The 24,406-nt window shown below is 39.7% G+C and overlaps 1 protein-coding gene across 8 annotated transcripts in view; it reads left to right on the forward strand.

The window, feature by feature from the left end:
• The window catches only part of cno (adherens junction formation factor afadin), a 142,750-nt gene that overhangs the window by 67,423 nt on the left and 50,921 nt on the right, over positions 1-24,406 (forward strand). For 7 of the 8 annotated variants that reach the window (XR_006261103.1, XM_043419787.1, XM_043419786.1 and 4 more), the window contains exon 6: positions 623-722. Coding sequence is in view for 7 of the 8 variants with exons in the window: in XM_043419787.1 (XP_043275722.1) it covers positions 623-722 (100 nt within the window). In the remaining variant the exon portion in view is untranslated. Of the gene's footprint in view, positions 1-622; positions 723-21,084; positions 23,625-24,406 lie in introns of those variants that run through there. The other variant, XM_043419790.1, reaches the window with a different exon arrangement.

A 24,406-nucleotide genomic window follows, 5' to 3' on the forward strand; every position in this document is an offset into this window, starting at 1 on the left:
TTTTCAAAAATTAAAAATTTAATTAAAAAAAAAATCATTTTTCTCTCTGATCGTCACAGGCACTGATGCTCCTGAAAAATTTTATTCTCAATTTACTTCTACGCAGGGATTCATTCGACAGTCGTGCTCAGAGCTTGCCCATCTAACACAATAAATAATAACCGATAAAGCGTCGCCGATTTGACAACTGGAATAGAAACTTGTTCGCTCGTCTGTTTACTTTTACCGACCAAAGTATAAGAAGACTTTCAAACGTATTTTTCCTAAGCTCCAAACGTAAACAACGGTCGATAATGCAGTTTATCATTCACATGAAAATCAGGCTGCATAAAAGGGTGTCTGTTGCATCGACGAATAGCAGTAAATATTAAATCGTGTGTGGGATAACAACGAGTGAATTTTTCAAAAAACTTTTCAAATTCTTGCCAACAGAAAAATGCATGCTTTTGGATGTTAAACGATGTCAACCACGTTCGACTGCGAAACTATTTCTGCTTTTCTTTCACACTGTATTTGCGCATTTAGCAGCGAGATTTTTTTCCTCTAGTCCGAGAGAAATTCCGGTGAAAGTTTTCATGCGAGGTTTCCTTGACGAAAATAACCTTTTTTGTGTCCCGCACAGGTGAACGGTGAAAATGTCAGCTCGAACGCTCATCAAGAATACATTCTCGACGACGACGAGTGTCCATTGGCCATCCTCATGAATCACCCATCGACTCGTGGTGAGTTTTGAGCCCTTTTACCGCTTCAAACGAAATTTCATCCTTACGAGCTTTAAAAGCACTCTTCATTTCGTCAGCACAACTACGAACTCAATTTTGACAGGATTCGATTCTTCACGCCGAAATACAATCGTCCATCGACAATAACCTTTCGCATATGAAGCATTTTTATCTTCGATCGTTAACATTTTTTTCTAAATACAGTCGTCGCTTCGTACTCCTAAAATAAGTACAAATTAAAAAATTGAATCCACTCACATGGAGTTCCTGGCTTTGGAACACTCATTTTTTTATTACTCCTCATCTCCTCACTGGCTGTTCTCGTTCCGGCGACCGGGGAATTCGCTTGTCCCAAAGAAACAGCAGGAACAGTCGAGTTGAGGAATAAAAATGTCCCAGGGAGTAGCGATAACTGATGCTCCCTGTGCACGAGGCTAGATATATGAAATAGGTTCGTGTGGCTAATAACGAGAAACTGTGTAAGGTGCTGGTATCTTGCCTCGTTTATCCACGTGCGATCTTAATGGGATCAACTTTACGGGTAAGCGTCACGTTAGATATTTCATTCCTTTTCATCGTCGAGTTTCTTCGCAGCAAATGAAACTTGCAGGGGTGGGAGGGGGAGTGGCAAACGAGGAAGGGGAAGAAAGATAACGTAACAAAAGGAATTTGGAGGAAGGAACGGTGACGTTGGACAAAAGAATTCGGGTCCTTCGCTTCCGGGGTCTTCGACTTTTAGTTTGCGCGCTGCTGAATTGGTCAGAAATAGTTGCACGCTTGTACGAGACTCGAAACAAAGATAGGAAAGAGCTTCGTGTGCTCTCTGACTTTCGAGATTTTCTTTCAATTCCTCCAATAAAACGGATCTCTTCCACGCAGTTTCAACTCGAAACTTAATCCATCAATTCGATTTTACAGATTTACAACGAGCTTCCCCGAGACTATTGTCTCGTTAGTTTGTCGTCTCCGCGGCACCGCGACCTCCGTTGTTGAGAAAGTGAACAAATCTATAGAGACGAGAAAGCGCACAGGAGAAACGAAGGAACGAGTGCACTCGCTCCTTCGTTCAGAGGCACGAAAAACAAAGTTTTCATTCTATCGCTCTGAAGCATCTTGACATTCGACGTGAGAAGCTTGAATTATTGAAATACGCGGGCGAAAATCACGAGATGAAAGCCCCGAAGGACGAAACTTTTTCTCGGCTTGAACGGAATCATTAATTAGCAATCGATAATTTGATCAGCGATTCAATTTACAAGCTTGTCATAATTTCAGTTAAATTACTCGGGCACAGTTCACATAATTGAAGACGAGATGGCATCGAACTAATCGAACAGGATTTACTTACGATTGGCACAAACGACGCTCAAGTTTGCAACGTCCGAGTCCAACGAAATGGAGGAAAATACATTTGCAATTCATTTATTATTTCACCGAGTGTCGATGCAGCTTGAGAAACCACGAATTGCAAATTCGGGAGGGAACGAATTCGGAGAATTACTGGAACCATGGGAGAGTGTTTTTTAGATCATTTCGTTGGACTAGAACTTTGCAAACTTCAGTGTGGGAGTGCTCGATAATTTGAACTCTTTTTATCAAATGAATTTTCCAAGTTTTTTTTCTAATTAAGAATTTTTTTGCAGCCTCGTAAAGGCGAGCACGATCAGTTAGCATAAAATCAACATTTTCATGTGTTTTTCAATGTTTCGATCTGTTCTCGAACCTTTCAGTTTCGAAATTCCTCGAGTCATGCCTTTATGCCTGCTTTTCTTTCTTTTTTTTCACCGATTATTTAAATGCTTGATAAAACTCTATTAAGTTCGTATTTTTTTTTTCGAAATCATTCTCGAATTTAATTAATAGTTACGAGAATACTTTTTTCTTTTGCTCTTCGAATGGCATCGTGCCCACTATCTTATTGAACGACCGTCAACTCCCAGCGTCACTGAACACATATTTTCGTTACGCTTGAGAGAGATGGCGAACGAGTCACGCTCGTTGCACGGATCAAACGCAGCACGAACGAACAAGCACGGAATATTAATCTCAAAGTTCGACATTTGATCGTGCTGCATTTTTTTCTGAAGAGGGTTTAACAAGCTTGTTATAATTTGATCGCAATAATTCATTAAGCTGATGAATTATTCGTACATGAAAAGTATCGAAAGGAAAAAATCAGCGCAACAGAAAGCGGGAATTTTCACAATGCAAGCTCTGGAAATTTCGAATCTTTCATATTATGTGAAAAATTTTAAAAATTAAAAGTTTTGCAGTGCAAGGTCTGAAAATTTGGAAATTTTGACATTGCAAGTTCAATTTTTTCTTCTTCGAGCACAAAACGAAATTCAATACGACAATTTACACTGCAAGGTTTGAAAAGCCGGAAATATTTTGAGTGCAGGATGCTGCAAAAATTTGTAAATGTTTACTGTGCAAAGTGCAAATTTTCAAACACTCGAGATCGTCGCCGGTTTTCATTGCCCCAACCGCCCCCTTGTCGATAAATTTATCCTCAAAATGGCGATTTTCAACATCCTCGGAGTAGGGCGAGTCCTGCAGCAGTAGAAGAGTCGATGCTTGACAAGGAAAGATTCGTGCCAAAAACAGAGCACGTAGAAATCGCTATAATGATGAGTTTGTGAAAATGCATTTTCGCAATGCACACACGTCCACAGAGATGGCGAGGACAGAGATAAGAGATAGAGCAAGAGAGGGAGAGAGAGAGAGAGAGAGAGAGAGAGAGAGAGAGAGAAGAAGAGCGAACAGTGACGTCTCGTCTCGGTGTGTCGTAAAATGCAAATTCTGAGAGACACTCTGAGAGAGTAGTTTGCATGGAGATGAGGGAAAGAAGAAGCTTTAAATCTTGATATTTCCGCTTTTCCGAGGACGCGCCCACGAGAGGGGCACACTTATCCCTGGGGCATGGAAAACCATAATAATAAAGATGAGAAAGGTGAAAAAAAGGAGAAGGGAAAAGTGTGCAAATACTTTATAGGCGCGCAATAAACGCGAGTGGCTGTAAAAGTGCACGAGAACTGTGCCATATCGACGTCACTCAGTTTCTTTTAGTTCCTCCGTTCTCCCTTTTTTATCCCCTTTTTTGGAGCACGTACGCCAGTCTTCTTTTCTCGAGAGTTTAGGATTTTTAATGAGCTACGTGTATTGTATATTCGGGCAATTGTTACTTTACGAGAGCTCAAAACACGAACTCTCTCGTCGTATACGTAACACGTACTACGTTTTAAATATAATATATTGTGAGCATAGGTGAGGAAGACAATAGCCTTGTCGTAGCTCAGGTCGTCGTGTGCGACACGAGCCGCTCGGATTTTATAATGAATTTTTAACTCGTCACCGAGCCAATTAGCTCACCAGAGCCTGGAGGCTCTGGTGAGCTTCAACTTTTCAGGCGATACTGAAAATCCACGAATTTTCATGCCAGCTTTTGTATTGAACGCGCGCCCCCTCCTTATACGGTGCACGAGGACGTCGCATACACACTTTCCGGAAGCAACAGTGTACACGTACCGAGAAGTTTGTTATAACAGCGCGTGGCAGTTCTTTGAGAACAAAGCCCCGAAGGAAAAGCCAAAGCCTCCAGGGCCTAACCAGCCACGAATGTACTCGAGCTCGCTCCCTTCCTTCCTCCCTTTTGAGCTTTCACGAGGGGAATTGTTACGCGCGCTTTCCTGCGGCTAGTGGGCGCCGACATTTCTCATGTGGTCGTTCCTTTCGCGTCAACTTGCCACTTAAAGAGAAATCTTTTATGCCTCAACGTTTTAAGGCTTCGGACTAAATTATTGCTCGGCCGGTCCAGCGACTCTGCGCCACTGGAGACATCCAGTCACACGTTCTTTGTTTTCTTCGACAAAAAGCCACGAAATCGAGGCGAAACGTCGCGATCTTTATTTTCCGAAACTTTTTTTTTCCAGCAAACTCCTTTCGATCGTGCTTCGTACGTACGTGGCAATTTTCTCAAAGGCCAAAAGAAAATCGTTGGCTCGTCAATTCGCATCTGACTTCGGATACGCGGAGGAGCCCTTTCTCAACTTTTTCCTAGGCCACACCGAGCCCCGGAAGAAGCGAGACGACGCCAAACATCGAAGGAAAAACCAATTTTTCTATCTCCACGTTCTTTAAAAAAAAATCGAGAGCTCGGAAAAAATTTAGCAAAGAATGAAAGCCACCGCAAGTTCGCAGCTCATTTTCGGTCGAGAAATCTGGAAGCCTCGCCCTTGAAGAAACCCCAATGAGGCACGCCGATTGAAAGTGACAGTGTGCCACCCGAGAACGAGTGTCAAAGTACAAATTCGTGTACAAGCGCCAACGTGTTGTTCCATATGCAAATCTAGATTCGATCATTTCTCGCACGCATATATGAAGGAAAACGAGTCTGAAATGCAGTCCAATTGGACAGTATCAATGTTGAACACAAACGCTCGATGCAAACGCCTTCTGCAAATGCCAATATTGATCCTTGTGAAACGACGAGGCTCTAGCCCCGTTTAGGCTAATGGCAATTCGGCATGGAGATATATAACGAAGTTGCACTTTATACGCGAGCTGACATTGACTCTCATCGACCAAACCTCCCGTACCTTCTCACCTATATGCATTATGTACATTCGCTTTGCACGAGAAACGTTAGTATATCTAACGATGATGGTGGCTTGTCCTATTAACCGATTTACGTATTTAACCATCATGCCACCTTTCCGCTCGATCAATAATCCCGCCAAACAACCCAACACGACATTTGGAAACAAAAATTTTTTCAACTCCGTCGAACGACTCTGATTCAACTAATATAAGTTTACTAAATTGTTCAGCCGCTCAAGCCTTTTTAATGGAGGGAAAAAATCATTTTTTACTAAAAGGACTAAAGTCTCTTCACAATTGGGTTTTATACTTGCGCAGAGAGTGAAAAATTCATCGAGTTTACGTTCCGTCGCTCGCTAGCGATCCCCTCCACCCAGTGCTCTCTTGATATTCCCAAGTTTTGCTAGCTTTTTTTAGGACGACGAAACGGTGGAGGAAATTCAAAAATTCATGGTGCCTGGAACGAGACTCTTTTTCATGATTTTAGTGAGTGAATAAGAAATTTGTTGATCGAACCACATTTTCTTCGTTTCAATGAAAATATTCTGTTTGCTCAAAACAAACATTGTTTTTAAAACAAAATAATTGTGTTTACGCAACAAAGTATCCTCTATTTATTCATTTGAAGGATTTTTAATCAGTTCATTTGGTCATTGAGATTCAAACAAATATTTAGCAATGCAGCTGAAGAGGATGCTTAAGGTATTCCTTTCACGAACCCGAATATTCTACAAATAACTGATTTTAAATAACGGTTAAGTAAAAGTGAAATGAATTGAGACTTCGAAAATCGTCGAATTTTTACGGAAGCTTGTGGAGATTCCATCATCACCACATTTCTATTAAATAATTCCTGACACAAACTCTTTCACAGATTTAAAAAAAGTAAGCGAATGAATAGCTGAAAAGTAGAAACATCAAGAACGTGTTTCACCAGTGCAGTTTGCAAGTGCAAGTTCATTGAAACATTCTTTTACGTGCTTCCGTGCCACGAAAGAATAAAGGCAAATGCGTCATTTCTGTGCTATGGAATCAGTCGATAAGTGCTTCTCGTGAACTCCTTTCGGGTTTTCATAAGGTCGAGCCACCGCTCTGACCCTGTTTTTCCGCCACTTCGTTAGCTCCCATGTTCTTCGAGCGCGACCAGAAACTCGGAAAAACTAGCTTTCGTGGCAGGATCGATACGCGACTGCTGGGTAAACGGACAGGCGGTCACCCAACCAAGCACTGTCTGCGGCTAAAACGGCGCAACTTGGAAGGTGGCCAAATCCACGTTTCCGTTCATCGGTTCAGCCATTATCGTCGGTATCAATGAATTTTTTCTCGACGTAGATATTCGTGTTTGCTTCGATTCAACGAGCGTTACGAAGCTTGCGAATTAAGCGCATTCGCTGACTCTGATTCATTATTTATCGCCGTAGAGAAAACGCTCCGCGTCTTGGCTCACTGCGGATTGAAAATTTTTATAACCGTCTTATTAAAACAGCGACGCAAGTTTTAGGTTCAATGTAACTCGTTAAAGCTTATGAACTTTACGAACAAGAGTCATATATACGTATGGACATTTGCAGTTGAGCGGTAATGCTATTTAAAGGTAAACGATAAAGAGAGAGAGGAGAGAAGGCCGTCTGGTTTGCTCGGCCAGCTCAGCAGGCGTCATTTCCGTTATCTTTATTGCAAACTCTCTTCATCTTTCTTTCACTTTTCTTCTTTGCCTCGGGCTTTTTCTGCGGCTCGTCAGGCTTGAGACGCACCGGATACGGATGTGGTCCGAAGCTACGAGCTTCGTAGTCTCCTCACGGCGTCTGGCCAATTCGAAACCACCCTCTCGAAAAAAAGGGACCTCACCACCGGGCGGGCTCGTAAAGTAAAACTTGGCTTCGACGATTCTCAGATTGAAAGCCCGAGTGTGTCGTTCACGTTGGGAATGCCCGTTGGCCATGCCTCCGCAAACGTTGGAACTATCAAATCACCGTGGTGTGTGTCAACTCGTAGAGCTGTGCGCTAAAAACGTAACCTGACCATTCGTGTCGTACGAGAAATAAAAATAATTGAAAATGGACAGCGCACTGAAATTTTTCAATTCACTTCTCTCTTCCTCTTCATTCTTCCACTTCATCTTGAGCAAGTTCACATAAATCTAATGGAAATCGAAAATTGCAAATTTAAGAGTTGACATTCGGAATTATGCTAGAAACCGTGCATCTATTCCCCGAATTATTATACAGGATCTAACGTCTAGTTGTCGAGAAAACAATTCACGAAAATCCCACTTTTTCAGGGTTATACACAGCCTCTTATGCCAGGCCACTCCCTGTGCGACCATTTGAATTCAATGAAATAGGATCCTCCCAACTTTGGAGAGCCAAAAACGAGAATAAGAAAATATAATGTTTTTAGATTTCAATGATGTCTCGAGGAAGCCTCGTTACCGGTGAAAATCACTTGGGATGGAACAAGAAAAACACTCGTTTGAGGTTAACGGGTAATGAGGACATAAACGTTGGAAGGTTTGACAACACCGTGAGCCAGCTGGTTTAAGGAGGGTGGCTACCGACGATACAATGTTGCCATGCTAAACCATGTTAAATACATTAAAAATTTCAAAATGATAAGAATTTAATAAAATTTGGTGAACATATTCTTTAGGGCCAAATTTGACAATACAAATTTTTTACGATTTTTCTTCTGTACAGTTATCGAGTAATTGATCACTAAAGTTCAAGTGTATAAGCATAGCGTTTCCATATATATAGGTATACATTCCGGGCATAAGAAATCTGCTTTAATCCATAATTACTCGATAACTAAGCAGAAGAAAATTTTGAAAAAAATTGTGTCTTCGGACTTGATGTTGAAGAACATTATCACCAAATTTGATCAATTTCTTATCAATTTGACGAACGTAGCCACCCTCCTTAAAATAATATAATAATTATATAATATAATAATAATAATATAATAATAATAAAAAAAATAAAATAATAATAAAAAAAATAAAATAATAATAAAAAAAATTAAAAAAAAATAAAATAAAATAATAATAAAATAATAAAAAATAAAATAAAATAAAATAAAATAAAAAAATGCGTACGCATATAAATAGAAAATGGCTGTCATCACATTTTGCTTGGCAATATATTAAAAATTGATAAATCTTAACAAATGAGTTACACACAATTTTAATGCTTGCAATAATAAATTTGATTCGTTTCTTTGATCATGAAAATAGCAAAAAGGCTCAGTTGCTTTTTTGAATTAAACATTTTTTTATTCAACTCTCGAGATGCATTCGTTAAAACCTTTTCATCTATTTCTAACATGGATTATTTTTTAAATTTTAGTCAAGTTCTCCGATTTATTGTGGTTATTTTAGCTTCTACCATTTTGTTGTATCAGCTTATAAAGTTACCACATCTCCCGTTACAGTAATAGTTTTAGAGACCGTGACAAAGTTTCGATGCCGTTACAGCACAGAAGAAACGGTCGAAAGCCACAAATGGAGACTCGCCGCGTGTCTCCATCAATGTAACGCGATCATTTTTGTTTATTTCTGTCGTATTGTTATGTTTTTCGGGGTTTGGGTATACGAAAACTCGCAGGTTCCGAGCCAAATCGTTCCGCGAATTCGTAACCGAATTCTTTGTTCAAACAGCACATGCATTTTTCTTTCGTTACCCGGAGCAATTGCAACGGTTTAATGAAGGAACGATCAATCAATTTTCCTCCCTTCTTCCTTGCTCCCGCCAGGACCCTCAGCACGGGAAATTCCGTTTTTTTGCAATCTGTACACGCGCGCATGCTGCAGAATAAACGCATCGATATTCCGCTCACACGAGCCTAACTGCGGGAATATAAATCGACTTCTGGGCTTGTCTATGGCTCCGTATACGACAGAAATATAAGCTCGAATATTGCGAATTCGGAAAAAAGTAGGATGTCGGATTTTCATACATAAATATCACTCCGAAATGACATTTTTTTTCTCCCACCTCGAGCCCACAATAATGCGAATGTATTACGCAGCCATCTCTGCACTCCAAGTTCAGATATTGAGTTTAGCTTCGCTCCATCTTGAGGGGAGAAATATTAAAAAATTTTACGAATTCGATAATTTGACGGTGCAATAAAAAAAGGGACTTTCAGCGAAATCACGATTTTCCATTTTTCGAGCGCTCTTTATTTCGGTTTATTCTGTTTCAATTGACGCCAATTTGGAGCTCGAACATCTCATTGATTTTCCCAACTGCATTTGACCCTGGTCAGTTGAATTCGATGATTCTCTGGATAATTATAGTCACCGTTTTGACAGCGAAGCACAATGTACTGTACGAGGCTCCTTCGCTCTTTGTAGTGGAACGAAATTTTTACCCGGATTCTCTCCTTTCCAACCAAGATACCATTTGCGTCACGAAAACGTTAATTATTGTATTTCATTGTTCATCCCGCGACGATTTATTTTTATGTGGACACCGATTTTTTTGAGGCATAAAAAAAAAAATACAAAAAATTCAACTTCACATTTCTCTGTTAATGAAGAACTGCTATTTTGGACGACACTTGGAAGAATTGTAGTGTGCTTGAAAGTCAGGTTAGGAAGGAGAATTTGGAATGTATTTTCTGACCTGGGAAAACTAATTTACAGCGAAAGGGTCTCGTGGGTGCGGGCAGGGATTTACCGTGAAAAAAGATGCTGAAACGGAAAGTAGGAAAACCGATCCCTCGAAAGATCCTACGACTAGGAGAGATCTACGGCAAGATTCACCGGCTCAAATTCCTTTTCTCCCTTTTTTCATCTCCCTCTCTCCCTCCTTTTGTGCTTGACCTGCCTCGTGGCTTACTTCACAGCCTCGCCCCGGAGATTCGAACCGAAATCAACTTCCTTCTCCTCGGACATCTACATGCTGAGCATTCTAATCCAGTGCTGTCACGTATTATTATAAGAAAAATGGTTGCATTTTTTATCTCAAATTTTAGGACCAGTACGATCATCTTATTTTATCGGTGTCTAAATTCGATCGATTTTTTACTCCCTAATTGAATATATAATCACTCTAAATTTAATGCCAGATTTATTAATTCGAAATAGTAAATCAATTATTTCAATTTATCTTTTGGCGAATGAAATTACAAGCCATTCATTAATCGGGGATCCATCATTGACTGAACCCGATCTTTCATTCGTCCCTGGCTAAAATACTATAGTTTCTTATGTCAGAAATCGCTTTAGAGAGCGCAAAGGGAAAACACAAAGGGAAATGCATCAAGAATAAGGTATTAATAAAAAAACAGAAGAAGGCCCTGAGAGGAATGGGCCAAGCCAGGGAAAACAAAATGCCGAAATAAGCAAATGTGAGGTCATACGAGTGCTCATTACTAATTTCGTTCAATCTTTAACGCAATATATTTTTATTACTCGCAAGACAATCGTTTCGAATTTTTCTCCAGAGCTTCATTATATATTTTATTATTATTGTGTACTTTTCAATAAAACTTCGTACAAGCGTTCATTCGTCATATGAAAAGATAAACGAAAACGAACCCTTTAAAATTGGATATGCGTGTCAGTCGACTATGCCATTTAAACTCTGTGTAGATTTCAAGACTTTATTAAGAAAATCGTTTCGTGCATGAGCCACCTTAACACGAAGAACGCTCTTGGAGCTCCAATTTCGAATGTTTCGATGAGTAGATAATGATTGATAATGAGGTTGACTTTCGATAGAAAATTTCCAACGCGTGCATCTATTGTAAACAAAGTACCAAAGCCCTCGATGTGTTGTGTAAGGCAATCCTAATGACGTATCCTTCGCCTCCCCCGAGTCCGGGCGGGATAGCCAATAAAGAAAATTCTCTGGTGCTCTTGTGTGAATAGCAAATACATAGGCATATATACGTGTTGTGTGCTCCCAGCCTTCAGGAATGTTCCCCTCGGTCCAATGTTACACCTACGTATAATTGGATATCGGAGAATTCAGCTTCTCCTCTTCCCTCGTACCAATAATCTGGCTACTTTGTCACTGCTGCATCGATTCTTGTAATATTCTCTCACGCACCTTCGAGATCTTTCCAGGCTTGGAATTGCTGCCATTATTATTCTCACCGGGGTCCGTTAAAAAGATTGATAAATCATTACTTTCGTGAAGCGATCATTAAAAACATAATTATTTTGAAAATTGAAAAAATAGTTGACTCTTACCGTCCAAAATCATTCGAATTTCTCCTTCTCTTTTCAATAACTTCATTTATTATTTTTTCAATCATTTAATTTCAGTATTTCATCGTTTTATATATGAAACGATAAAAACCTTTTGCACCTCTATTTACGTAGGAGAGTAGAGCAGCGCGCTATTAGTATACCTAAATTCAATACGAAAGTGTATTTTCGATAGCGTCGTCAATTGTCTGTCATTCTCTCACGTGCACTTTATCATAAATCAATAGATGCGAGAGGGAAAAAGCACCCTCCGTGTTCCACAGTGGTGGGAGGTGAAGAGTTCTGCATTCTCTCGATAGACTGTACAAATTGTAGCGGCACGCGGAGACGACCTCTCTTTACATATACAACGCTGACCCCGATTCAACAGCGAATGAAGTTTTTTACTCGCGAGAGATTCATAAATTTTCCCCTTTCTCTCTCTCTCTCTTTTGTCATACTCGCTCCCCATTCCTCTTAACTATTTGCCGACCAATGGAGACGCGGTTTTCGTGGCCCATCTCGGCTACAGATGCAAAGCGTTTCTTGTTGGATTACTTTTTCACTAGGACAAACCTGCTGCCGTTTTATTGTTCGAGAATCTACAGCGATTTGAAAAATGACAATTTCCTCTCATTTTTTAGGGATTTATTCAACAAATTCCAGTACATATTTTGTATTTTTCTTGGTCGCGAGACGCTATCGTGACTACACGCAGTGTAGCATATTTTTTCGCCTGTCTAAAGAGCGTGTAAATCACGAGAAAATATTGCCCTTCGACGCACTTCATAAATAGTCATGTCGAGCAAATAAAAACTGTCAAATTCTTTCGTAGTCAAGAAAATTTCACATGCTTTTTTGGTATTCCGTGCTTTTCGTGCGAGACTACACATTTTTTGTAGCGAAATATTTTTTGTATTTGGAAGAGTTCAAAGTTGTCGATAAAATGATAGTAATTTTTTTTTTGAGGAGCGTTTTGAAAATGATCTCGTTCGAAAATGCGAAATCAATGCTGATCGCTCGATCCAAACATTGTTGTACAAACACCATGAATCCGTGGAGTCGAGAGGAATGCTCACGGTTCTTAAATTCGTTAAAGTAGATGTTTCAACTGGTCTGTGAAAATACGCGATTTTCTTCGTGCCCCTTCCATCTTCGGCACTCGTCCTATGACATCAATTCCCTGAACTATTTCGCCAAGAGCTATTTCTACGTTGAAATTTTATAGTGTAGGAACTGACTACAGTTATGTTTCGGTTGCATCGAATCGCGACGCCTTGTCGTCTCGAATCGATCAAATCCGCTCGAAGAATTCCCTTGGGAAAGCGATATTTCTTAACCAACTTTAAGTCCACTTTCGTAAGCTCGTAACCAAGTTAAATTAACATTCGCACTTTACAACGCGCTACGTAAAACAATTCTGTTATTTATTTTCAATGAAAATTGTTCGTGCTTGAAAAGTACTCTATTGTACCCCGAGAATTCTACTCGATAAATTGTCATGAAGAACGAAGAATTTTCAACCTTATTTTTCTACAGAAAATCTCCCAGGCCGGATCGTAAATTTTATCGTCCGGCTAAGTACTTTGCAAATACATGAAAAATGCGCGGTAACCGTTCAGTTCGACCGTCTGCTACTTTATCACTTTTTTGTCTATACCGAGATCGGCGAGATCCGTACTTTCAGTACGGATTCGAACTTGTTTGGAATTTTTATCGATCATTAAGGTAGATCATGTCCGTAGGATCGTATTTTATGGGTGTCTGAATTGGGTCGATTTTAACTTCCTAATTAAAGATATAATCACTCTAAATTAATGTCAGAGTTATTAATTCGAAATTGTAGATGAATTTTTTCAACTTATCTTTTGGCGAATGAAATTACAAGCCATTAATTAATCGGGGATTCGTCACTGACTGAACTCGAAATTTTCTTCGTCCCTGACAATAGTTTTTTATGGTAAAAATCGAATTAGGGAATGCAAAGGGAAATGGATGAAGAAAAAAGTATTAATAAAAAGACAGAAGGCTGTGACAGCAATGGGCCAAGCCAAGAAGAAACAAAATGCCGAAATAAGCAAATGCGAGGTTATACGAGTGCTCATTACCAATTTTTTTCAATCTTTAACTTCCATCTTCATTACTAGCAAGACAGTCGTCTCGAATTTTTCCCAGACCTTCATTACATACTTCATTGTTATTGTGTACTTTTTCATAAACTTGGTAAGAAGTGTTCATTCTTTATATGAAAAGACAAACGATTTTTTACGCATAGTTCCTAAAACCCTGTGTTTTTTTTCTCTTATTTAAACACGTTTATTTCAACAACCGATAAGACGTACTCTTTAAAATTTGATATGCCTGTCAATCGAAATACTGTAAATTTCCAGCTTAAGAAAATCATTTCGTGCATTAACTACTTTAACCCTCTCGGAGCGTATGTTGCTTCTACGCAACACGCGCTTCCAGGCCCAATAAAACTGCATCGGTCAGTAAGATCGGGGTTCTAACTGCCTATTTCCATGAAGCAAGGTTAGATTGCACCTTAGATACTCCTAAATCAAGAGATAAACTGCTTTAACTCATCGAAATATCAATATGAAGTCGGCATTTCATGTTGAGCTGGCGTTGTGTGAAAAGGTGCTTTAGTTATCGCAAAAGAAAAGTGGGTATACATTTATTTTCGTACTCCAAACGTTATTTCCTTTCAAAGGGAAGCTAATATGCTGTATTTAAGGTATTCGGTGCTAGATTCATTCGTAAATTTTCCTGATTTTGCTCCCCAAGAACCTGGTGCTGCGCGCAGCGAACATTCCAAAATTCATATTTCCCAACAAAAAAACCGAAATATCACAATGGATTCGGAAACTAGAAAGTATTTTGAGATAAAATTATGAAGGGAATCATTTTCCGCCAACGCGAAATAGGTCTCGGTCTGAGAGGGTTAATATTAATTCAACGTGCAGGATAAACATTTCTGTACATTTTCGTTTGTATTTAAAAAATTATGTGAATGTTGTTCATCGTGAGAACTGTGAGAAAAATTTGAAAAATATTCGTCTCGTATTTCTTGGTAAATACGATTCGATTGAAGAGAGTTTCAACTCGTGTGATTTGTTGGAAGAAAATCGTCCTTGAAGGAGTGAAAGAACGAATTAGATCGGTTTTTTCTATATAGTCCTCATTTTGTCTTATATTCTGTGCCCATGGCCCTTCGCTAGTGCAAACTTTCCGACCCATTTATTTTCTCTTCCATACGTATAGTACTCGAACAGAGGTTTTTTTCTTTCAGTCTCCGTAAGATTTCGTACGCACGAGTCATTTGCGTTGCGCTCTGATTTGACGTCATTCCGCAAAACGCTCCCTCGAGCGTGCCCTTTTTTCCACCCTCGAAACAAATTTATGCAATTTATTCATTCTCGTTAGTCGCGGGGACGGGGAGGAAAAAGAAAGAAGAGATAACGCGCTGTCGTTCCGACAAGATTCGCGGTAATTTTCGTTGACGAAGAATTTATTCGTCCGACTTGGATAAAGAGCGGCGGAGACAGAATCAGAAAGGAAAGTTCCTTCGATGTGGCAGCTCGGAGGGAAAAGGAATGAACACGACTTCTCTGTTTAAATGAGACGTTAATTTTATCAAACTGTCTGGCCAGTGCGTTATACACGTGGCTACGATTTTTTCGCCTCTCGTCTCTTTTCCTTCGGCCCTCTACGCCCACTGACGACCAATTCCCAAGTCTTGTCGAGGGGAAAAAACTCCTCGGAGTTCCTCCCACCAGATGTTGAATCATTTTTTCTCCTTTTCTTTCGTTCTTTTTTTTTCAAACAGACATTTTATCGTCTGGCTCGTGCTCTTGAAACAGTCAATTACAGACGACGACGACGATGACGAAGAATCGGAAAAAAAAGTATGACCAACTTGAGCCCTGTGTTCGAGCCCTTTTTTTCATAGCATTTACTTTCATGATTGATTGGCAATTTTCGTTCATTATCGAAACGTTCCTATCGACATTCACCGAGCGTTCGAAGGGCTGGAATTTCCATGGATCGAGTCCTTCCTCCGAAGGGAAATACGTACTGACCCTGACCTTTGCGATGAAGATAAACATTGTTTGCCTCCAGGGTATTTAATGAGAGCTCGATAATTGGAGTAATACGTTCGATTATTCAAATTTCAACCCTCCTCTTTCACAGGACTTTGCCCCATTTTTGTGTACTTTCGTAAGCTTTGCTACGCTCGTTCAAATATTTCGCTTAAGGTAATTTCGCTGTACTGCATGCTAGTCAAACGAGCGCTAAATTTCAACAACGCTTTTGGACCAAGCCTAACGTGCCGATTAAATGTGTTGTTAGTGAATTTGTATTGCAGCATATCTTATTAACAATTAACATGTAAAAATATTAAAAACGACAGTTTTGTAGAACCATGAACTGATAAAGAAAAATCTCCACGATGACACATTTTCACCGGTGTTTTTCAAAAAATTATCTGCATTTTTTGACCGATTGTCAAATATTACAATCTGTTTCATTAATCATTTCTGAAGAAATGAATTTTGAAAGAAATCCTCGTCGTGAATTCGTAGTTGATAAACAAAATGAGACTTGGCGCAACAAAATCGGTTAAAAAGTACAGATAATTCTCTGAAAAATACCAGTGGAAATGGGAAATCGTGGGAATTTGGATCTATCAGTTGATGGTTTTGCAAAACTATTCCTTTTAACATTTTTTCACGCTGATAAAATATGATTTAACGTACATTTACTAACAATACGTTTAATCAGTGAGTTCAACTTGGTCTAAAAGCGTTTTGAAAATTTAGCACTCATTTGACTAGCATGCACCACAGTAGTTACCTAGTTAAAATTTGATGATTTTGAGGATCCTCCGTTGGAGTCCCGGATGTCAAATGGTCGTACCTCCGGGGCAGATTACACACAGGACTTGATTCGAGGCGAGGGAAAAGAGAGATTGAAAAATAATTTGATGTTTGTACCGATTTAGCAACTGTTCCCTGGATCCGAAAAAAATTTCAAAACTCAATGCTTGCCAATGGTTGATTCCGATTTCGGAAGAATTTCTTCAAAATTGAAGTTGTTCGCGACTTTTTGAATTGCTTAGTTGGAAGCAAAAGAAATGCGACTGATTTTCAGGGATAGAGATTCTTTCAAAATGACTACAATCATTTCATTTGCACGCTGGCTCGCGTGGATATTACTATTGAAATAGAAAATAGTTTCTACCTTAAAGTTATAGTTTCATTACAATATTGTGGAACAAAGAAGGAAGCAGAAAAACCCTGAAGACTGATTGAAAAACTAGCGAACGAAAGTGAACGTTCATTTTGATTTGGCAAAATTTCATATCGCGTATCAGCAGCGCTTGGTTCCATGCCAATCTAGTTTTTTACGTATCGAGGAAGAAAAGAACTGAGATTAATGATACACAGTCGAAGCTAAGTGATGTGAGAGCTTTTCCGAGTCGAAAAAAGTCGGTGGTTGGACGGAAGAAGAGAGAACGGGAACGGTGAAAAATAACCCATCGAAAGTGAGTCTCTTCTTGGACACACCGAGTAGCAAACTGGATTTTCTGACGAGAGTTCGAATGTATCAGGTTTTTTCAGCAATTCACGTTTTTATTCTTCTTCTTCTTCTTCTTCTTCTTCTCAACTCTCGTGACTCGCCAGGTTTCGTTTTTCCTTCATCAGTGATGAAGAATAATCGAGTACATGAGCCGATGAAGAAAAATCGATCGAGTCGTCACGTATACCGTGTCGAGTCGCTCCACCTGCTTTCTTATGGCAAATAGGAAGACGGGAGCGAGTTGTCATTATTCATTTATTCACGAGTGCTCATATGGAGCATTGACTTATTTCTTTTTCTAATTTCCTCTTATGCTCAGTACTTTCATTACAATTGATTTTCTCGTCGAGTCCCTGCTTCCTTAATTCTGAGAATAAAATCGAATTGGCGAGGACGAAAAATGCGGTTATTTATCTTTTATTATGTGCATTGGCGTCACGACTTGTCCCTGTGCTCTTGATCGTGTAACGCTCTTGATGTCACATCGGGTCGATATACGCGCCGAGTAATACAAATGTACAAAACGATTTGCTAACCTGACGCGAAAATAATGAGCTGCGGAGGAAACACCGAAATAAATATGGACAGCCTTGGCTCGAGCTTTTATGATCGTACGAAATTCCAGATCTCCAGATGCTAGTCTCGAGGCGCGACCTTCGGAAAATATTCGTTTAAAATTGACAATGTGGACGCGCCATCTTTCAACGTGTACAAAAAAAATCTAAGGAATCGCGCGCACGAACAAGAATAGAGTTAAATTTCCAAGTGTGCACTTGTTGTTTCGTTTTCGCAGTGCGAACGCGTACTCGCTCGACTGCCAGGGCTTTTCTCGTCGCCGGATATTGAACTGACTGATATTTCCGGTAGAATACGCGCGTTCCAACCTCCGACGGAGAAGAGCGAGAGGACATTCCAGCTCCTTTCATATATTTATTTAACTCCGATCTAATCGCGGTCGTTTATCTACTGCAATCAGACGTAAATGGGCCTCGATAATGCTCATTCATCAGGGCCTATTACGAGAGAAATATCCGTTCGAATGACCGTTTCGGTATTGTCGCAATTTCCCGCTCGGGAAACTCCACGTTTTCATCATCTTTCACTTTGTGTACGATTCTGAAGAATTTTCCAACTCAAAAAATTCGTGTGCGCAATATCGATTTTTGCGAGTTTTATTGCTGTCGTTTTATTGGTATTTTCTCATTGACCTCTAATCTCAATATATGCTGTTGTTTATATAATAGCTTTTGACTTTTGATTATCACATATTCTAATGACGGCATAGTGCACTTGACAGATATGCTGTCATGAGAAGCTAACTGACAATGTTTCTGGTCGGTTTTTATGCTTGGAAATGCCATATACGTAACCAACCACAGCTTCCCTAACGACAAAAAAAACCACGAAAAATTTAAAGGGAGGGGAGCTTGTTTCCATTAACTTCAAATACGACTCAAGCTGCATGCTAGTCAAATGAGTGCTAAATTTTCAAAACGCTTTTAGACCAAGTTTAACGTACCGATTAAATGTATTGTTAGTGGATTTGTATCTTATCAAAATGTAGCATATCTTATTAAGATGTGAAAATATTGAAAACGCTAGTTTTGCAAACCATCAACTGTGATAAGTGCAAATTTCCCGGCTGACACATTTTCACTGGTATTTTTCCAAGAATTATCTACGTTTTTTGTAGTTGTTTTTTTAACTTGATCGTTTCACTGTTCCAGCTAATTGTTGATTAAGTGAAAAAACTTTTTCATTCATAATTTCGAAGGAACGAATTTTGAAAGAAATCCTCGTCGTGAATTTCGTAGTTGAGGAACAAAATGAGACTTGGTGCAATAAAATCGGTTAAAAAATACAGATGGTTCTTTGAAAAATACCTGTGAAAATGTGTCATCACGGAAATTTGCATCTATCAGTTGATAGTTTTGCAAAACTATCATTTTTAATATTTTTTCACGTTAATAAAATATGCTTGAATACATATCTACTAAAAATAAGTTTAATCGATACGTTGAACTTGGTCTAAAAGCGTTTTGAAAACTTAGCACTCGTTTGACTAGCATATGCAGTACAGGAGTTACCTTAAATAGTTTACGGCTCGTCTACGACTACGGAGTCGTTTGTTTTATTTTCGATGAAAATATTATTTCAGATGTAAGCTTTTAGGTAGTCTCAAAACCAAACTTGTCAATAGTGTTCTTATTGAAATTATTTTTATTATTATTTCGGCATGGGATTCATTTTTCAATCGATAATGTGGTGATGCCTACAGAATATTTTAATAATATATATCAACACTGAATGTCACGAGTGACGGTTCATTAGCGTTGAAGTCAGCAAGATTTGCAAACATTCGTTTCATTTGATTCTCATAAATTTACATGTAGATAAGAAAAGTTATTGTATAAGCAGATTGGTTAACGTTGATTAAAAAGTACTTCAAACCTAGAAAATGTTAGCTCCCAATTTTTCACTCGATTCATATGGAACTTTAGTAATGGGTGATTCGAAAATTCTGGATAAAAATAGACATACTAGAAAATTTATGATCTTTAATAACCTGTAAAATTTTATACGCTTATTCGGAAATGACAGGCACGTAAGAAAAAACCAACGTTTAGCCATCATAATGAAATGATTTTTCGTCTTTCAAAGTGCCTGAAAAGTACAGCAGCTGAAAGGAATAAAATGGTTATTTTCGATATTAACCCTACACCTCTTGTGCCTTTTTTCATACCCTCAACCTCATGACCGGGGTTTGAACGCACCCCACTCTTTTTCTGCTTATAAACCCGGTCCTACGATGCTAAACTGACTTTATCCTATACCATTTTCTTCGTTTTTTTTTATAACGAAAAGAATGATGTACGATAAAACTAATTTCAATTGAATTTATATATAAAAAAATCCGTCAATAATCAGTCGATAATGTCGCTTGTTAGGATGGGAGCGTAGTTTGAAGTTCGCGTGGGGTGTGCTCACACCCCAGTCATGCGTTCTAGGGTTAAAACAACCACATATGAATTCCAATTTTCATGGTATGTATTCATTATAAAATTGTTTCCCCTCATGCAATCATAATCTTACATTCCATTCCAGAGCTTATTTGATGTTCAAGCAGTTGGATGCGATCAATAACATAATTTATTTAAATTGCTTCGTCAGAAACTTCATTAAAGGATAATGAAAATACATTGGAAGGCAGCATTTATTGACTGAAATTACACGAGCATTCTTATAAAAATCACCTGTTGTAAGTTCAGTTATCCGTGTAGACATGGTTGAATCGATGTCTACGTCGCAGTTGTTTATTCTTTCCATGGCTTTGTTGTTATCAGTTTCTTTCTATCATCGTCCTCTCGAACATTATGATTTGGTCGACTCTTGTCTTTCGTTTTCTTTTGTGCTCTCGTTCTTCGAGGCTGTTACTTTCGGACGTTTCTTCCGAGTTTGTCGACCTCTTGGCTCTTGGCACACGTACGCGCACAGAAGAGAGCTGCTGGTGAACCGGAATCGAAAAACTTCATCGCGAGTTTGTCCGTCGCGTTTATTTCCTGTTGTATGAATCGAAAGTTTTTCAATCAGCAATTGAAAGACTATTCGATGGTGTCTATGGGGAAAAAGAGGATTTTCCTCCTCATGGAAACGAATAAAGTTAAGTGCCTTGGGATTTAATGTTATCATCGCAGGAATAATGCGATGTTATCGAGGCCGGGCACAGAGAGGAGAATATGGGAAAGCGTGGAGGAGGATGGGCGAAGGAGAGGGAGGGAAATGGCATCCCATCGCGCAAGAAGGACGAGATATTCGATGTATAGAATCAGGCGGCAGATACGGAGCAGTTCAGGGGAACGAAGGGATCCTCTACTCGAGCTGTCAGGGAAAATAGAGTGGTGGGGGCTAGACGGGGTCACGCGGATTCGCCGCGAGCTCAGTCCCTCCTCGGCCCTCGCGCGGTGTGCATCGTAAGTTACGCGAGGAGCTTCGCGTCTCTTGTCCTTCCTCCCGCCCCTTGCACGTTGCGTGTCCCCAGGAAATCGAAAGAAACGAAAAAAAAGTCGGCACTCGCGACTCCCGTGCGAATTTCGTCGTGCAATTTTTTCCGTTTTTTCTCGTTTTCTTTTTGTTTATTGCTCATATCCGCGAGCTCGCAACTGACAAACGCTGATAAACGCCAACGATTTTCAAGCCCTCTAATCAACATGATTCGCGGGGTTACCTGAGCGCGTCCTTTCAGGAATACCGAACAAAAGATCGCGCCAGGCCTCCGACTCGAAGGGGCTTTGACTCCGGCTCCGAGTGAAGTTTGCAAATGCTCTGTGCTCTGTGCACTTCCTTACCCAACTCAGGATTCGTGTGGACGATCCAAGGTTACGAGAAACTTGTTCAACGCGCGAACGACGCAAGTATCGAGAAGCTTGAAGGATTTATCGGCGACACCGAAGTCTCTCGAGCGAAACGGACTATTCCGCTCTTTTACACGACCTTTACTATTTTATTTACCCGATACGCGGAAGCCTCGCTCTAGAATTCGATGCATTCTCGAGGATTAAGGTCGTTGCACGAACCCTTCCAAATAAATAACTCCGTGAAATCCGCCTTGTACGCCCATGTTTATGGAATTCGGAATTCCCACGACGATATTATTCCATTCTGAATCCCTCGCATTGCATCCTCAAGTACTCCGTCATTCAAACTACTCGGAGTTCATCGCGAAACGCAAATGAGTTTATCATAATATTGGACGAAAGCGTTGGTTTTGTTGATCTGTAACAAACTTATCATCCTCGATCGCAACTAGTTTTTTTCCTTGAAGATAAATCATATTTTGTTTATCACATTTTATCGAGTTATAATCCTACCACCGCTGTTCCGTTCGAATCGATAAATCCACACGTGCATCTGTAGACATGTGTGCGTCTGTGTGTTTAGCACCAACACTTCGATGCTAAGGAAAATCTTGAACGTCAAGAAAGCTGTACACGCGAGTGTGATCGAGCGAACAATTGCACTATTCGAAAGCAACATTGGACACGATCAATTATTGCCGTTTTAGTGACGATTTTATGCAAGCGAAAGACGCTACGAGCGCTTAAAAAATGATCGATGATTCGACAGGAGGTGAAAAAGTGTTTATGAGTCAATGAGAGGAAGGCTGCGATCAGAGAATTTCGCAGTGGTGCTAACGTCGTAACGGAGATCGTAAATAGAGACCTAACCTCTGATCAGGAGGGTTAAGTGATTGAGTTAATTAACGACACTTGCCGCATTGAAATTCGATAGTCTAGACATAAAGAAAGGCGGGTGTCGTGTCGCATCAACTTTTCATCGAGGCACTAAAGAACGGCGACACTCGCAACGAGCACAACGACGAACTATCGAAGAATGTTGAATTTGGAGTGTTGGGGCTTCGTATTCTGGCACTAACGAAATATATTCAGTGGAATTTAAGCACGGGGGCCAATTGAAAAATCGAGGCAGCTTAATGTAGAATGAGAAGAGACGTTTTCTGGAGGTTTTACGCTCCTGCTTTTTTGGAGTAATTATAAATGCGTGGGTAGAGAACGCCACGAGAGATCACCAGGCGAATGGAGATATTAAAAAGGCGGATCAATCACGTCTTCATTGCTAAACTTGAGAGAGGTACAGAGATATCTGAATAAACATGCGAATTGAAGGACACGCATTGCATTGAACCGAAAGAGATGCAGCCGCGTACAGATTTTAAATTCTTGGATCAATGAATTTTTAAATTATTTTGTGTAAAGAAGCTTGGAATATTCGTAGCGAACAACATCACTCAGTGGACCAACTTAACAAATCATACGATTTGAGAAAATATAAATCTATTTTTTCCTCTATACACAAGACCAATTCGGGATAAAGGGAACCACGTAAATAAATATTACTAAATCCGACCAATAGACAACAAACAAATAGAAAATATTTGAGAATAATTCTTGCGAAACGACCAATTCACCCAACTGATCGCTGGATCATCATTTCAATGAATTATTTTGGAAAAAAGGTTTTTTGAAAACGAGTATCACGACCCGAAGTACTTTCCTACGGTCATAATACTAAAAAGAACAACGGAAGAATAGCAAGAAAATCGATGAAGGGCATTTCTATTAATCAGAAACCGGGCACCAATAAAATTGTGAAGAACGTTGTGTCAATTATTACGAAGCATTTGAAATGTATGGAGATAATGACCGGAGAGATCGAAAAGGAACAGAATAATTCTCTTTTGTCTCCCATCCTGATGTTGGAACCTGCTTTAACAACCAAATTCATTCACGATGCGTGAATGAATTGGACCAAATAGTTATAAACCGATAAACCGGATTGAAATTAAGACCAAATCGGAGAGCACGTTTGTAGTTGTTGAAGAAATAGGATAAATCTTCTAAAAGAGGATTCAATATCGTTTCATCGTCGTCGTCACAGCGATCCACATCTCATCCGGAAGACTGAATTGAAAACACCCAGCACCATGATGGATTGGGGCATCAGACGTAAGCTACTTAACATACTTCTCCCCACTATTTTTTTCTCCTTATCCGAACTACTTCTACTGCCGCTTGGATCCTTCACGCTTGTTCCATCGAGCTCTAGAACTCTAGGAAATTACGACTTCCCGTGGAATCGGCTTACTCGCGGGAAACAGAGGCGAATCTGATTATCTGGCTGATGGAGAGCAATGTCACGTGATTTATTTTCTCTTCAGTTCCAATGACAAAATTCGATTATTTTTAAATCGATTCCTGCGAGAAGCTTCTGCAACAGCGTAGCAATTTCTTCGTCAAATTTTCTTCACCGATAGAAGCTCAGTTTCGAATATCGGTAAATCGATCATCATTATAAATGATGACGATTGAAGAAAATTTCAATCTTGCTGCTTCAATTCGTACGAAGATTCCAAGTGAAAAAAAAAAAAAAAACAAAACCAGGTATAAAATTGACATTTGGCAACATGTTTCCCCAGGCAGTAGCCAGTGACGAAAACTCGGAATCAACGTTTATTCATCTTTAATTACGGTATAACGAGGAAAGTGTTTAATGGCTGCATCCTAGCAGAGGATTTCCTTCCCAACAGCAGGAAGGAAGCTCCCCTGTGAATAACGCCGATTGCATGTTTAAAGCATTGTTATTAATGTGTATATACCGTACTGAATTCCCTTCACATTATTTCCAACCAAGCAAACAAGTCTCTCGTTGTGGTCGATGCGGTCTTTCGTTCGCCCCGCGCACATGTGGGTGCATATTGCGTCGCAGACGTTTGTTACACTCGTTTCGC

This window comes from Venturia canescens, chromosome 5 (assembly GCF_019457755.1).
Source record: "Venturia canescens isolate UGA chromosome 5, ASM1945775v1, whole genome shotgun sequence".
NCBI classification, from domain to species: domain Eukaryota; kingdom Metazoa; phylum Arthropoda; class Insecta; order Hymenoptera; family Ichneumonidae; genus Venturia; species Venturia canescens.